The sequence below is a fragment of the Poromitra crassiceps genome (genome assembly GCF_964638095.1).
Source record: "Poromitra crassiceps genome assembly, chromosome: 27".
NCBI lineage: Eukaryota > Metazoa > Chordata > Actinopteri > Beryciformes > Melamphaidae > Poromitra > Poromitra crassiceps.
In genome coordinates, this window is record NC_139650.1 from 14,424,444 (window position 1) to 14,441,794 (window position 17,351).

The following is a 17,351-nucleotide window of genomic DNA, read 5'->3' on the forward strand; positions in this document are numbered from 1 at the left end:
GCACTTGTATGGTGTGTTCTGCCTCCAAATTGAGTGGGATTTAACGTGTTCTGACCCCATTGCGAGTGGGATCCGCAGAGAACCGGGCAGCTGGCTGCCTCCGTGCGCAATTCCGTTCCAAAGCCGAGGCAGAGTGCTGCTGCCCACCTTGAAATGTCCCGACGGGCCAGGGTAAGAGAGGCGGTAAATAACGATATTCCTGGAATGCAAGTTTAACGAGCCAGTTACCTGCATGCGTTCTACATTCAATTAAGACATTAACATACGTTTTATTTTGTATGTTACATACTTATTGGCCAAATATATTAACATTTATGGGCTAGAAAAGTCTGCTCATGTAGGCACTAGGCAGCCATCTTGCCTGCTCAGATTGAGAGCTGTCATGTCGTGATATGATTGGTTGAAATGGGGTAGAAATTTTATAGTACTACCTGACATCAGCAAACTGTAGATGACTGTTATGAATGAATTCTTGATAAATGAACTTTTGATATGAAAAAATGTGAAAAACTTATTTTGGTGATTTGTTTGCATACATTGTTAAATAGCTACACTGAATAACCAGGGATGTGATCTAAAATAAAATAAAAAGTCGTTTTTCATTTCAGCTCGACTTTAAGACAGAGTAAGTAACCCAAAAAGCATTTAGTTGTTGGTCATTTATAATCGATAACGATAAAGGCGTATTCCAAAATCAGAAGTGTGTGGCCGTAATTTCACATCTTCTAAATATTGATACAGATGGAACTGGGAGGTGAAACCGTAACACATAAAATACAAACATCCCCGAGTGAGGCTGGAAGTGTGTGAGTCTGATTGTAAAGCCCGCCCTTTAAAACACCTTGATTCCTCCCACTCTCAGCAGTCACATGACCACATATTAGACTCCGCCCACAAGCAGCATCACTTCCTCTTGTGGACTTCCTGCAGCAGTTTGAGGGCGGAGCCATTCTTTGGTTCCAATTTCAGCAGACTGGTCAAGTCCTCCATGCACGATTTGATGTCCTGCGACATGGGGAAGTGGAAATAAATAAATACACTTTAGTTTATTAGGATCGCCATTAGCTGCAGCAACTACTGTGGCTATTCTTACGGCATATCAGTTCACTCACAAAATAAAATATGTTAATTTTGCACTGTGACCTTTTGGATCTTATATTTGACCTCTGCTCTTTTCTTTGGATACATGATATGAAAGCACGTTGAATTGCCTCTGTGTATAAAATGTACTATACACATAAACTTGCCTTGCGAGAATGACGACAAGTTAAAGCAGGGGTTCCCAACCTGTTTTGGCTTGTGACCATGCATGTACACACACACACCTTGAGCTCCTTGTGAGCCTGAGCCCTCCTGTAGAGAGCCTTCACGTTGCTGCTATCAATCATCAGAGCCGCATCACAGTCTCGGACCGCTTCTCTGTACTGCTTCATTGACAGGTAGCACAGAGCCCTGCGCGCACGCACACGTGCACACACACACACACACACACACACACACACACACACACAGTTAGAAGGCAAATAAATCAGTTTTTAACTGGAAGCCACAACAGACATTCACAAAATATAAATATACTGCTGTATATGCTGCAGTGATTAGCCGATTAAGCAATTAGTCAAATGACAGAAAATAAATTCATTATATTTTTGATTCGATTGGGCTCAGATCATTTCTTATTAATCATTTAGTGTATAAAATGTATAAAATAACAATGACAAATGCCCACAAGTTAATAGAGACTAAGTCTGACAAGCAGACCAAAAACCCAAAGTATTCATTTTATAAGCTGCAACCAGCAAATGTTTGGTATTACTCAGAGCCGTATAATAGAAGAGTTCCGACATCTCCATTCACTCCAATGGACCAGTTTTTTTCCAGGAAGTAGAAAGCGGAACTCTTGAGTAAAGAAAGCAGCACTGTCGAGCTGCAGCAAAATAGACAGTTTGTGTTGTACTTTGAAAGGGTTTTTCATCCCTTGAATCAAATTGTACATTATCAGCTTTATTTTAGCATGCAAAAGTAGCACGAGACCCATTCCTGGCTGTTCATTGGCTAATGAGTCTCACATTTTGGTCCTCCGCTGACGCCACTCTCTTACTAGAGGACACTAGTATTACTTACCAGATAAATAAATGACTAAAACTATCAATCAATTATCAAAATTATTACTGAAATGATCGTTTCTGTCAATCGACAGATATCATCGATGAGATGATAGGCGCACAGTCGGGTAAATGGATGAATCATAAATGGATGAATAAATGGATGGATGGATGATTTTGTAGGTGGAAGGACAGTCACTGATAAATCAATAATGGGATGACAGATGAATACACATGATCCATACAGTACATGGATAGATGACAGATGAATACACATGATCCATACAGTACATGGATAGATGACAGATGAATACACATGATCCATACAGTACATGGATAGATGACAGATGAATACACATGATCCATACAGTACATGGATAGATGACAGATGAATACACATGATCCATACAGTACATGGATAGATGACAGATGAATACACATGATCCATACAGTACATGGATAGATGACAGATGAAGACACATGATCCATACAGTACATGGATAGATGATGGATGGATGAATAAATGGCTAAATGAGTGGATGGCTCACCTGTTGGTGTAGGTGGTGGGCTCAGCTGCATTGTGTTTGAGGCTCTGGCTGTACTTCTCTATGGCTTTCTTATGCTCTCCTTTCTTCACCAGAGCGTTCCCCTCCTCCTTCAGGATCTGGCCTTTCTTCAAGTCCTGATCACTGAGCGCTGACAGAGGAGCAAGCACAATGGTAAATGGCCTGCATTTATATAGCGCTTTTATCCAAAGCGCTTTTACATTCACACAGCGATGGCGGCAGGTTACCACGCAGGGTGCTGGCACACCATCAGGAGCAATTTGGGGTTCAGTATCTTGCCCAAGGACACTTCGACATGCAGACTGGAGGGGGTGGGAATCGAGCCACCGACCTCTTTAATCTAAAGCGATTAGTGGACAACCTGCTCTACCTCCTGAGCTACAGCCTCCTGAGATACTTGTCACCTACAATGACACGTCCTGATCACTGACCGCTGACAAAGGAGCAAACACAATGACAAGTCAGTCCGAAGATCGGTCAGCAAAACAACACTCGTCAAACAAGTGTCACACCACCAACTTCCCACTGACCAGGGTAGGAAATTAGCGGGGCTCGGGAAAAATTGCCCGTAAAAAATAGACTTTTTGGGAATTGGGACGATGAAAGAGTTAACTTTATGTATTTTAATGTTCCTGTGTATTTGCAAAGCGTCTCCGGATTTTGTTCTGTATTTGCAAAGCACTACAGTAAATTCCGGACTATAAGCCGCACCTTTTTTCCCGTTTTTTGGCCTTTTTTGGCCCCTGCGGCTTATATAACGGTGCGGCTTATCTATGGATTAAAAAAAAAAAAAAAAAAAAAAAAAGATCTCTCTTTTTTAGCACTCTTTCTAACTATAAATCCTATATAACTATAATAAGTTTTAATTTCCTCTCTTGCCCTCTTTTCACCACACTGTATGACACTGTATGACACTGTGTGCACTGTAAAAAACAACACAGGTGGTGTTGTGTTATGTTGTTTTGTTGAAATGTTAATAAATGGGAGCTTCCTCAAACAGCCATCTCTTTCCCGACAATCCCCTCTGTGCATGAACCCTTACATATGGTAATTAAACATTAAAACACAATAAAAAAAATAAAAAAATAAATACCATTAAAACACCCGCGGCTTATAGTCCGGTGCGGCTTATATAAGAAAAAAATAGTCAACTTTGCAGGTGCGGCTTATACACCGGTGCGGCTTATAGTCCGGAATTTACGGTACTTGAAAGTGGCCAGGTATGCATCTGTACCTGCACACCCCTCCCCTCCATCTTATCTCAATGACAGTGCAAGCTAGCTGGCCAGCTAGTTCACTAGCTTGCTAGTCTTTTAATACACAGAGCACAGGAGAGTCAGGAGGACTGGAGACAGATGGAAATTAATTAGAAACAGTCGCTGACCCTCTCCCGGTCTGTCCAGAGCCTAAAACAAAGCTGTCAAAGAGTCGACTGTTGTGGGTTGGTTGATGGACTGGATAGCGACATGTACCTCCCTATGTAGTGTCGGTCTACATGTTATTTGAGAGGTTTTTGCCAAGTACACAACATAACATGCCAAACACTGTTGTTGAGATGATAGGAAATTGGGATTTTTTTATGCACTTTTAGAAATAAAATATGCTTAGATAAGAGTTGTTGAATATTGGTCCGTCGTGCAACATGGAAGAACTAAGGTATTCTCAACATTGATCAAATTGCCCTGGATATTCTCCAAAATGCCCCAGAGCTGGTACGGGTCACTTAAGCTGGAAACATCAGCCTCGACTTGGAGCCTTGGTGACGGCAGCAAGACCTACTGTATATTAGGGCTGGGTTAAAAAATGATCCGATTTTGAATCTATTTTTATTTTAATCCTTTGATATCGATTAATATGGTAAATGGTAAATGGCCTGCATTTATATAGCGCTTTTATCCAAAGCGCTTTACAATCAGTAGATAGTCTACATTCACCCATTCATACACCGATGGCGGCAGGCTGCCACGCAGGGTGCCTACACACCATCGGGAGCAAGGAGGGTTAGGTGTCTTGCCCAAGGACACAACGACAGCAGCTGGGAGGGAGCGGGGATCGAACCGCCAACCCTTGCGTCGTTGGCCGACCCGCTCTACCTCCTGAGCTAAAGCTAAAATAATAATAATTTGGTGTCAGTAATGATTATGATGTCATCAGTGATGTCACTCGAGCAAATTGTGATCTCATAGTGATGTCACTCGAGCAATTTTGATGTCATCAGTGATGTAATAAATCCTTCCTGGTATGGGCCGATGGTGCAAAGTTGAACGATTGTAGAGAGGAGCTGGCCCCTCCCCCTGGCTGCATGCCTACCTAGACTAGAGCACAGTAGAGAGGAGCTGGCCCCTCCCCCTGGCTGCATGCCTACCTAGACTAGAGCACAGTAGAGAGGAGCAGGCCCCTCCCCCTGGCTGCATGCCTACCTATACTAGAGCACAGTAGAGAGGAGCTGGCCCCTCCCCCTGGCTGCATGCCTACCTAGACTAGAGCACAGTAGAGAGGAGCTGGCCCCTCCCCCTGGCTGCATGCCTACCTAGACTAGAGCACAGTAGAGAGGAGCTGGCCCCTCCCCCTGGCTGCATGCCTACCTAGACTAGAGCACAGTAGAGAGGAGCAGGCCCCTCACCCTGGCTGCATGCCTACCTAGACTAGAGCACAGTAGAGAGGAGCTGGCCCCTCCCCCTGGCTGCATGCCTACCTAGACTAGAGCACAGTAGAGAGGAGCTGGCCCCTCCCCCTGGCTGCATGCCTACCTAGACTAGAGCACAGTAGAGAGGAGCAGGCCCCTCCCCCTGGCTGCATGCCTACCTAGACTAGAGCACAGTAGAGAGGAGCTGGCCCCTCCCCCTGGCTGCATGCCTACCTAGACTAGAGCACAGTAGATTGTATCATTCATAATCTGGGTAATATAAGCACATGGGCACTGGGCAGTGTTTACCTTCTCTCTCAGTTTAGCCAAAGAGCATGGAAGGAAAGAGACGACACTCCGGCCATTTTTGGAAACAGAATGCGCCTCGCAGTGGTCAGCTGCGGTAGCGTGGGCCCCTATAATCAGCCTCTCTAAACAGTAACTCAACGGGAGAACACTCTAAATTTCGTGGATTCACATCTTTTCTGGGCGTACTGCAAATCTTGATTGAAGTGGTGTAGTGCAGGGATGTAAAACAACAACCATATTGTGGAAACTAAAGCAAATTTTTTAGTTTTTTTCTTTTAGTTTTTTCAAGATAAATAGTAAATGCAAAGGACCCAAGGTTAAAACCACGGCAACGCACTTCTGACGGAGTGGACGACAGCCGCATTAGCTATTTATCTTGAAAAAACTAAACAAAGAAAACGAAAAATTTTGCTTAGTTTCCACAATATGGTTGTTGTTTTACATCCCTGCACTACACCACTTCAATCAAGATTTGCAGTACGCCCAGAAAAGATGTGAATCCACGAAATTTAGAGTGTTCTCCCGTGGAGTTACTGTTTAGAGAGGCTGATTATAGGGGCCCGCGCTACCGCAGCTGACCACTGCGAGCCTGTGCGAGGTTCTTTTGGCGCTGTCACGCTTCCAAAAATAAAAAATGGTGGGGGCTGTTTGATGCTGATGTTGCAATGGGGCAATATGGAGCTGTCATTTCTTTCCATAAAAGTTCTTTGGTTTAGCTCACGGAGAGCTCCCATTTCCTCCTCTGTCAAAGCGCTCCGTTGTGACATGTTTCTGTTTATCACTGTGAAAGCGGTCTGAAGTGTTTAGGTTGAAAAGTTTTAGAATACAAATGGTTCCAATGGCAAATACTGCTTTATCGGTGTTACGATTATGAGGGGGTCCTTGGAAAACTGTCCTGGCCCCAAAAGGTTTGGGAACTCCTGGACTAGACATACCTGGACTAGACCTACCTGGACTAGACCTACCTGGACTAGACCTACCGGGTGTGTGTGTTTGGGAACCCCTGGACTAGACCTACCGGGTGTGTGTGTGTTTGGGGTGCCGTTGTGTTGCGTTGCGGGGCTGGTCTGGGCTGCGGTCCCCCTGGCCAGCTGGGCCAGCTTCTCCCTGACAGCCAGAGGCACGGTGGGGATGGGAGGAAGCTTCTCCCTCCATGACGGACCGTCCGCCTCCGTCAGCACCTTGGTCATCCTGGGAAACAGAAACACACATGACGGACCGTCCACCTCCGTCAGCACCTTGGTCATCCTGGGAAACAGAACAGCTGGAGTGGATGGCGGTGCTTTCACAGATATGATAGTATCTATCGTTGGATCTTGATCATTCAGGGCTGGGCGACCAATTGAATTATGTTCTACGAAGCGGCCACCCGAGCTGATTGCAGACACTCTAGACCAGTGGTTTCCAAACCATTTCATGACACAAATTAGACCACATTTGATAGGATTTGGTACCAAGGTCCCCCATCTGATAATATTTGAGCATTTAGGTGTTTTATTACAGAAAGTGTATGAAACCCATGAGCAAAAGAGTCATACATTCTGTGGTTGTGTTACAAATGGATGGAATGATATAGTGCTGGGGACCCTCAAGGACCCCACTTTGGGAACCACTGCTCTATTCAATATTTTCCACTTGGTATCATGAATTGTGAAAGTAGGGGCGTCCGGGTGCTAGTGCAGCGGTAGATTCCCTTCCTACCAACATACAGTGAGGGTTGCAGGTTCGAGCCCCTGTGTTTAGTCTGACTCACTGGAAGCAGGAAGCAGGCTGCGGGGAGAAGCTCTGCCATTGGCCGACCAGTTCAGTTGGAGCGAAGGCTACAGTACCTCTCTGGCTCGATCGATCGAGCGACGGGCATCCATACAGGCACAAGTGGCTGTGTCTGCAGGTGGGAAGCCGGATTAGGGGTATGTGTCCTGGTCACTGCCCTAGTGGCCATGAAACGCCTCGCTGTCAGGTGAAAAGAAGTGGCTGGCGACTGCACATGTATTGGAGGAAGCATGTGCTAGTCTACGGCTCTCCCCAGATCAGCAGAGGGGGTGGAGCAACGACCAGGAAAACAGGGGGAATTGGCCAAGTACAATTGGGGAGAAAACGGCTGCAGCGAATCAAAATGGTCAATCACAATCTCTGTAATGGATGGTGGAGACCTGTTCACAGGCTAAGCAGGTGCCGGGTGGTTCGCTACCTGTTGGTACCGTCGTGAGCGGCTGGTATGTTGCAGTCCACCTGTAGGGCCGTCTTGTAGTCAATGTAAGCCAGCCTGTAGCGCTCCAGAGCTTCGTAGGCAGCGGCACGACGCAGCAGGGACTTCACACCAAACGGGACCAGCTCCAGAGACCTGCAGTTACAAGAATGTGGTTACAAACATATATCCTGCAAAACCATAGAACAGTACAAGCACAATATGAAAAGACTAGGGCCATGATTTCCGTAAAAAAACTGACACAATCATGGAATTTGGCAATCAAAATTTAATCAACTGTAAAACATGATGAAATATTGCAGAATTTCGCATAATTTGGCTGAAATTGAGTGTCTGTGTGTGTGTGTGGCTGAGTGGAGAATGACTTGAGGAACGCTTTGACCAAAGTTTTGTAACAAAACAACAAAACTTTTGTCAAAACATAAGACGGTGACAGACAGGGTTATGTGGTTCATTTGAAATTCATGGACTTTTTAAGCACCTTGTTAAAAAAAAGGTATTGAAGGTATTCCAGGACTTACACGTTGCAGTCTTTCACACATTCTCCACAGTTGCCGTCCTTCAGGTAGCTGGCTGCACGGTTCGAGTGTAAAATACTCAAATCCTCCGAGCCCTTTTTACCTGGACAGGAAATACAAAAGAATACAACTCTGTTTCACCAACCTGGGGACCCAACGTCAGTCCAAACCATTCTGCTGTCCAGTCAGAAGACAGACAGAAAGACGGAGACACTGAGAATAGACAAGCCAGCCAACAGGTATTTCAATCAAAAATAAAGAAGCTGACAGACCAACAGTCATTTAAAACCAGATATGGGGACTTGACTTGGACTTAAGTCGCACACACTGACTTGAGACTCCTCCTCAAAGACTTGACTTGGACTTGAGGTTTTGGATTTGTGAACAATCTTTATTTTTTATTAATATCTTTTGGGAGCATTATCATTAAGGAAATCATGTTTGCTAATGTCATCTTATCAATGCTGATACTATATGCTAATAGGTAAAGGAGTGAGGATAATACAGTACATGCTTTGAATTCCTTAGTTTTAGCTATGCAGTGTTCTAAGCAGACTGGAGGGCATCCAGCAGATGATAGAATGCTCATCCATAAGATACTTGAGACTTGACTTGGACTTAGGGTTGGTACGATGGACGATGGCATCGACCATCGTCAATGGGCCAATCCCCATCGACCTCTGAGCCTTCTACATCAGACCATTGTGATTATCTGTTCGAATATTTTTTTTGCAGATTTAACACATTCACTGCCAGCCTTTTTTTTTTTTTACTGTAGGTAGGTTCTGCCAGAGGGTTTTTTTGAGGATTCTGGCTCATCTTTCAAGACCCGAGGATTCTTTTCTGCTAAGATTTTGTGAACACACAATATCTCAAAAGAACTAATAGAATGTGTGCTTTCTCTGTCTAAAAGAGTTAGTTTGTAGAGTTAGTAGTTATGTAAGCATTAGCAGTTGAATACAGCATGGTTTCAGCGTCTGGAAATTTATTCTGAGATAAATGGCTTTTTGTGAAATTCGATAGAACAGTCACTTTAACCATTCATTTTTGGCATCAGTAAGACGTCAGACATCTAAACAATAGTTTTGAACAGTAATTTCCTCCATAAGAGCAGGAAACCCCCCTCTGCTTCCAACTCCTCCCTCCGTGGGCGTTCTCCTCCGCAGCCTTTGTCACAAGCGAGTGTTCTGCTGCTGCTGCTGCGAGTTTGAGCAGCCTCCCTCCCTGGCAGCGAGTGTGGATAGGGCTCACTTGTTTCTTGGGTTTGAGAGCTTTGATGAAGCTTTGTGCGATTCTAGGCTTTATGCTGCGTGTTTCAAAGTGTTTTCCACCCAGTCTATTTTTGGAATCCCCCACCGCCAGCTCCCAGCGCGATAATGCGCGAAGTGAAAGCGTTTTCGCCAATCCATTTTACAGTAGAGAATGGTTTCCTCGCGCGTTACCCTACAGTTTTGGCTCTGCATTTCCTAGTGTGGAGAGCACTGTCGCCACTTAGTGGGTCCGTGGAATGGGTTGTACACGTTCGCTGACTCCAATATTTTTATAGGAGACGTGGGGAGCGTTGATCCACGTCCCACCGTCAAATTTTTTTTTTTTTTTTTTAAGCCGAGATAACTCGTCTTTGGCAGTGAACCGTCGGATTCTGTAAGCCGAGATAACTCGTCAATGGCAGTGAACGTGTTAATAATAAATTAGAACGACCACACTGCGGATATATGCCTCTGCCAACAAGAGAGCAGTCGACATCCATGTCTGTCCAGACTTTGACGTTTGAGCCAAATGTGAAGAAATTCCATCAAGGCGTTACTGAGCTATGGTGTTACCGAGCTTGAAAATGGCGTTCGTGAGGTCACTGTGACCATGACCTTTGATGACCAAAATGTAATCAGTCCAAGTGGATGTTTGAGCCAAATGTGAAGAAATTCCGTCAAGGTGTTACTGAGATATTGCGTTAACGAGCTTGAAAATGGCGTTCATGAGGTCACACTGGGTGGGCGATAAGCAAAAAAAAATCATATGACGATTTTTTTCAGGCAGGATCACGATCCACAATCTTATCACAGACTATTTTGCAAGTTACTGAACAGGACAAATACAACCAAACTAATTTCAGGGTTCGTACAGCCATGAGAAACCTGGAAAAGTCATGGAAATTTCAAATACAATTTGTTTTATAAATATTTTCATGTTGTTTATTTATGCTGAGTTTACAATAATTCATGTGCTAAGAAATAATGTTCACAAGCATGCACGAGCTCACTATCCATTCATCCATCCATCTGTCAATCCATCATGTATTGGACCAATACATAGATATTGGTTCACTATTATAGAGTAGGGTTGGGCGATGGAAGGAATATATGGACTATCTGCGATTGAGTTGCTTTTGTTGGGCGATCATTTTAATTTGCTAATTTAATGGAGAGAGAGAGAGAGACCGACAGACGGGGGAAAAGAGAGAGCAAGAGCGTGGGGAGTGGGACAGAGAGACGCGGCACGGCACGCACACACACACACACACACACACACACACACACACACACACACACACACACACACACACACACACACACACACACACACACACACACACACACACACACACACACAGCATTGAGGCGTAAGCAGTGAGAGAGAGGCGGGGTTGAAAAGGAGCAGAAACGCGATCACCTGGGAATACGAGGCATTTAACCCATTGATACCTGATGCAGCATTTGTGTGTGTATCCCTTTAAGACCGCGAACCGCAGTGATGATGCGGTTCACGGTCTTAAAGGGATACACACACAAATGAGGGTGAAACTCAAACTATCACAAAGGAAAAGCAGCCATAAGGTTCAGACACTTTGCGCCATGAGTTCCACTATCTGTCTGTCTGTCTGTCTGTCTGTCTGCCTGCATGTTTGTTTAGTGTGCGTGTGTGTATGCGTGTGTGTGTGTTGTAAAGGTTTCATTTGCGTTCATGTCATTTTCATCACTGTTCATTGTAACGAGCAGAGTGTGTGTGTAAAAGGGGAGGAAAAATTTGGAAGCGTCTTTCACACAGAAATGCAGCTGATAGAATGTGCACTGCATGTAGCGCGATACTAACGATCTGTCTGGAAAGGCAGATCGTGGAGACATTCTAATCGTTAACAATCTAATATCGTCTTATCGCCCAAGCCTACCCTGAAGCCCTTAAACCCTGTCAGACATCGCTGTAACGATAAGAGACTCTTGTGGTTCTAAGATGTCACCCAAATAGCCATCGCGATGGTTCCACAGTGAAACATTGCGATGGCTACTACTACAGCACAGAGGCAGGCGACTCAAACAGTAGGCTATCATGACCAGCAATATTGAAAGGCGCAAAACAAATAACGTTAACGTTACAGATCCTGACCAACAACGTGTGTGTTGAATTTAACTACCGGTATATGGCAGAAAACGGGCAGAATTACTGGCGGATAACGTTAGATTTGTGTGGGCTCAGTTTTGAACCTAACATGACGTTAAGGAGAGATAGAAACACAGCAGCAGCAGGCAGCCTATGTAAGGGAGCGACTTCATGGAATTCACAGTTGAAGCCTTTTTACATTACATTACATCATTTGGCAGACGCTTTTATCCAAAGCGACTTACAATAACCCATTTTTGTCAGCAATAGAGCAATCAACTAGGTAACACAGTCTATGACAACTACAACATCTAAAGGAACAGTGGTACAAGTTAAGGTTTTTTTTTTTTTTTTTTTTTAAGAGAGAAAGAAGTTAGATCAAGAAGGGCCCAGGTGGAGCCTGAAAAGGTGTGTCTTTAGTCTTTTCCAAAAGATCGGCAGTGATTCGGCCGTCCTGACCGAAGGTGGGAGCTCGTTCCTCCATTGAGGTGCCAGGGACGAGAAGAGTCTCGAACGGGATGAGCGACTTTTGAGCCCCCGTAGTGAAGGAGGGGCGAGGCGTCCTGCACTGGTGGAGGAGCGGAGGGAACGGTGAGAGGTTTGGAACCTGACCATAGATTGTAAGTACAGAGGGGCTGTCTGGTGTACTGCCCTGTAGGCCAGAACTAGGGTTTTGAATTGAATGCGTGCCGAAATGGGAAGCCAATGAAGGTCCCGGAAGAGGGGAGTGACATGAGAGAATTTGGGTTGGTTGAATACCAGACGGGCTGCAGCGTTCTGAATGAGCTGAAGCGGTCGGATGGCTACAGCAGGTAGCCCAGCCAGAAGACTTGTAACATTACTTACATTGGGTTGAAAACAGTAAAGAACGTTAAGTTTCTTCTTTGTCTTCATTTTCATAACACCACAACTGACTTCTGCTTATCCACCACCCCACTCTACCGCTTCTCTGTACTGGGCCCAGGGTACGTTTGTTTAATGCCCCCCGCACGTCCCGGCTGAGTGGAGTTGGTCTTTTTTATTATTAAATCGGCAAGATTTTAATTCGAACAGATAATTAATCACGATGGTCCGATGTAGAAGTCTCAGAGGTCAATGGGGGTCGGCCAATCGACGATGGTCGATGCCATCGTCCATCGTGCCCAATTCAGATATGTTGATGTGAGAGGTCATGGGACCTGTTTGAAAATAGTCATGATGCCCATTTGTCAAAATCTTTGCCGACTTTGGAGCTATTTTACCCCCACTTCCCAGCTAGCTAACATAACATGACTGATACCTATGTATTCATCTGGATTTCTAGGTTCCACCAATACCAGAATCTTCACTATAGATGGTTTTCAAGGACTTGTCAGTCCTGTCCTATTGTACTAGCAAACACTGCAACAGGAAGTGAGGTGGGGGGTCAATTTAGAATGTTTATGTTGTTGAATTGAAACCATCTATAGCTTTAGAAAATGAGCGTGCCAAAGCTAATCAAACACGGGCGAGCGGCCCTCAAATTTCCTGAGTTTCAGCTTGAAAATATTTCTTAGTAAGACTCATTCTGAAGGAATGGAAGTCCTCACCTTCTTTTCAAGTATGACTGATGGACATGATTTCTGTTATACAGATGGAGAGACTCAGGTTCCTGAGAGCCAACTTGCTTGGAAGGTTGACCCCTTGAGTAGGATCCTATGCACACTATCTCTCACAAGCACATAAGCACCTTATGCGGCTGGTAGCACCTTGTTACAATGAGAAATGTCAATGATGTATGTTTGTTTCTTCTTTGTCTTGTTCGTTTATTGTTCTGTAAAAGATGTAAAATCAAATATGGGGGGGGGGGGTATTTCTTAGTGGGCCACAACACTGGTTTAGATCATATTGGGGATGTGGCAAGGAACACAGAGAAAGTGTATTCATATCCCTGTATACATAAGTACTACTACCCCAGTTACTGATTACTGCATGCTATTTGCACAGGCAGTGATAACACAAACCAGCATCACCTGTACGTTCACTCGTATTGGGTGTGTGTGTGACATCATTCATCTTTTTTGGTCCAAGACTGTGGGGGTCCCCTCTTCGCGGTGGTCTGTCCCCATCGGCACACTGCTTCCTTCTTTTATTTTAGTCACAACACCTCTGCTCAGCATTTCAATGCTTTCTCTCCTCTAAACTGACAAGTTTAAATCACAGAAAGAAAACTCAGTTTCCTCATCACTACAGAAGTGAGACGCTTTCGTTGCAGCCGCCATTGTTTGAGCTTTTCCTGTTGCGTCACTTGGCTGAAGCCTGGGCAGGTAGTCTGAAGCCTGTGCAGGTAGTCTGAAGCCTGCACAGGTAGTCTGAAGCCTGTGCAGGTAGTCTGAAGCCTGGGCAGGTAGTCTGAAGCCTGGGCAGGTAGTCTGAAGCCTGCGCAGGTAGTCTGAAGCCTGGGCAGGTAGTCTGAAGCCTGCGCAGGTAGTCTGAAGCCTGGGCAGGTAGTCTGAAGCCTGCACAGGTAGTCTGAAGCCTGCGCAGGTAGTCTGAAGCCTGCGCAGGTAGGCTGAAGCCTGCGCAGGTAGTCTGAAGCCTGGGCAGGTAGTCTGAAGCCTGGGCAGGTAGTCTGAAGCCTGCGCAGGTAGTCTGAAGCCTGGGCAGGTAGTCTGAAGCCTGCGCAGGTAGTCTGAAGCCTGGGCAGGTAGTCTGAAGCCTGCGCAGGTAGTCTGAAGCCTGGGCAGGTAGTCTGAAGCCTGCGCAGGTAGTCTGAAGCCTGGGCAGGTAGTCTGAAGCCTACGCAGGTAGTCTGAAGCCTGGGCAGGTAGTCTGAAGCCTGCGCAGGTAGTCTGAAGCCTGCGCAGGTAGGCTGAAGCCTGTGCAGGTAGTCTGAAGCCTGCGCAGGTAGTCTGAAGCCTGGGCAGGTAGTCTGAAGCCTGCGCAGGTAGTCTGAAGCCTGTGCAGGTAGTCTGAAGCATGCGCAGGTAGTCTGAAGCCTGCGCAGGTAGTCTGAAGCCTGCGCAGGTAGTCTGAAGCCTGTGCAGGTAGTCTGAAGCCTGCGCAGGTAGTCTGAAGCCTGTGCAGGTAGTCTGAAGCCTGCGCAGGTAGTCTGAAGCCTGGGCAGGTAGTCTGAAGCCTGGGCAGGTAGTCTGAAGCCTGCGCAGGTAGTCTGAAGCCTGTGCAGGTAGTCTGAAGCCTGCGCAGGTAGTCTGAAGCCTGCGCAGGTAGTCTGAAGCCTGTGCAGGTAGTCTGAAGCCTGGGCAGGTAGTCTGAAGCCTGCGCAGGTAGTCTGAAGCCTGGGCAGGTAGTCTGAAGCCTGTGCAGGTAGTCTGAAGCCTGCGCAGGTAGTCTGAAGCCTGCGCAGGTAGTCTGAAGCCTGCGCAGGTAGTCTGAAGCCTGCGCAGGTAGTCTGAAGCCTGCGCAGGTAGTCTGAAGCCTGTGCAGGTAGTCTGAAGCCTGTGCAGGTAGTCTGAAGCCTGGGCAGGTAGTCTGAAGCCTGCGCAGGTAGTCTGCACTGCGGTCAGAAACCAGGATAAGATGTATACATGCACCAGTATCCCAGTTTCTTTCAGAGTATTCCAGCTAGCATAATCATGTTTCTCAAAACCAGGATAAGGGTTTATCCAGGTTTCTGAAATCGGGATGTGATGCTTACATGCACAAACCTAAAAACGGGATACTTAAAAAATAATAATAACGATAATAACCGAGATATCATGTCCAGGTAAAGGCAGTCAGTCAGAAAGACAGGCGATAGTTACCGGACTTCTCCAGCTCTCTGATGGCCTGGCTGTACAGATCCACAGCCTCTCCATACTGGCCTCTCTTGAAGCGATCGTTCCCGGCTTGTTTCAGATCCGTCCAGGACTGGTTCCTGCGCTTCTGAGGCATCTCTGCAGCTTTCTGTCAACTGAAAACAAAGATGGACGACACTACTTAGAAGCAAGACATTAAAATAACTTATTTTCATCTGTCAACTGACCGCAGTGAAAAGTGAATTAAGACTTAATAGCCAGTTGAACTGCTGGTGGACTGGACACCTAACACACCTGTATGAGAGGTGTTGTGTCTAGTCCAATGTCCATTGTCCACAGCACATCTTCTTCTGTCGTCTGCACTGTCTGTAACCTTAAGGTCCTGTCCCATCTGTGTGTGTGTGCACTGATACTTGGCAAGCTTGTCTTGTAATGTTACATCTATTTGACTGTGTCCATCAGCTGCTCTATGTGCTTCAAGTGCATTTGAGCAAGACAATGAACTCATACTTGCACACACATTAGTGTCAGCTTTGTACTTTAAAGTAATCCTAGATTCCTTCGCTAAGCTAACTTGGTTTATAGAATAGAGAAGACTGGTTGAGTTTAACCTGGGTCCTGACAAAATTAGCGCTATTAAGTACAATTTCATCTGGTTTAGCGTTACGTGTTATGCCAAATGATGCAGCAGACGTGAAATCGGAGCTAACCTTGGTTGTGTGATACCTAACGTTAGCTGCCTGTAGTTAGCTAGTTTGGTGAGTTACCGTGGTACTAACGTTATTTACTATAACTAACAGCTGTAAAGTTTGATATGTTATCGTAAGCCTGGAGTTTGTTTAAGAAACCGGGCTGACCCGGTCTTTGTTTTATTCGGCTGGTTTGTCGCTTAGCTAGTTAGCTCGCTAGCCAGGCTAGTCACAGTGATGATGTTAAGAGTGCAGTTTTCACACAGCTAGCATGCTACTAGCCTCAGAGCAGCCCTTGTGCTCTATGGCTACAATGCTAATATTAGCTCACACTTACCGACTGCTTGTAGAGAATGCTAAAGGGTTAGCAAGCTGCTGCTGACTGTGTTCCTCCTCTCCACAGTCCAGACGCTGTGTTGTTGATGTCACGTTAATAGACGTGTGGTTCTCCAGGCCGAGTTGATCTGTCTGAGCCACGCTTCCTCTGTAACCTTCTGTCTGTCTGTGTCTGTGACGGGAGGGGGACAGACAGGCAGGCCAGCTGGGGAACTTACCGGGTGGCTCTAGCAAGTTCTCGCAGACAGTCAGTGTAGGAGGAGGAGGAGGGGTACTACTGTATCACTTTCGCTTCGTCTTCATGGTCTTCATGCTGCGTTCAAGTCCTGTGGAAGGAATGGGTGTCGTGAAGGTGACGCCACGTAGCGCGCCCTCTGGTGGCCATGGGGGTCCTCAGCTCTGTGGAACCTGTAGAACTGCAGCAAACTGTGGGGGCTCTATTGACCCATTTCACAGCAGCAACCGTTTTGAGGTGCTATTATTTATTAGCAGGAAGTGAAGTGATGTAATCGCAATCATTACATTTAGGTGTTACAGTGGCAGGGCCCTCATTCATGTTATTGATTATTAGCTACACCTGCTTTACCACCTCAAAATGGTTGCTTGCAGTGAAATGCACCATGGGCTCTCCGGCTCTGCTGGTCTGTTTCTCTCCATGATTGTGTTTAGAAACATATTGTAACGTATCGCTGATACGCCATGGAACGGAGAGTTGTAGTTGGTACAGGGTCTTTATTCACAGGCTCCTTTAGCTCCTAGCAGCTAGCTTCACACCGCTAGCTCTACACACAGCAACCGTCTCAGCTCGCTCCATAGCTAGACTGACCTCCGGCCCACGGCCGCTGGTCCTATATACCCCGTTTCCCCTAGGAACACACCCGCACACATTAGTTCCTAGCTGC

The 17,351-nt window shown here is 45.9% G+C and overlaps 1 protein-coding gene across 1 annotated transcript; it reads right to left on the minus strand.

Annotated features, from left to right (window-relative positions):
- Positions 1 to 276: 276 nt before the first annotated feature.
- tomm34 (translocase of outer mitochondrial membrane 34) lies at positions 277 to 16,749 on the minus strand. Its single transcript, XM_083661831.1, has 8 exons — positions 16,451 to 16,749; positions 15,431 to 15,579; positions 8,337 to 8,436; positions 7,798 to 7,950; positions 6,625 to 6,797; positions 2,654 to 2,801; positions 1,326 to 1,452; positions 277 to 1,005 (listed from the first exon to the last, which is right to left on the minus strand). The coding sequence occupies exons 2-8, from the start codon at positions 15,558 to 15,560 to the stop codon at positions 904 to 906; spliced, it is 933 nt and encodes a 310-aa protein (XP_083517957.1). The 5' UTR covers positions 15,561 to 15,579; positions 16,451 to 16,749; the 3' UTR covers positions 277 to 903.
- Between the last annotated feature and the right edge of the window lie 602 nt (positions 16,750 to 17,351).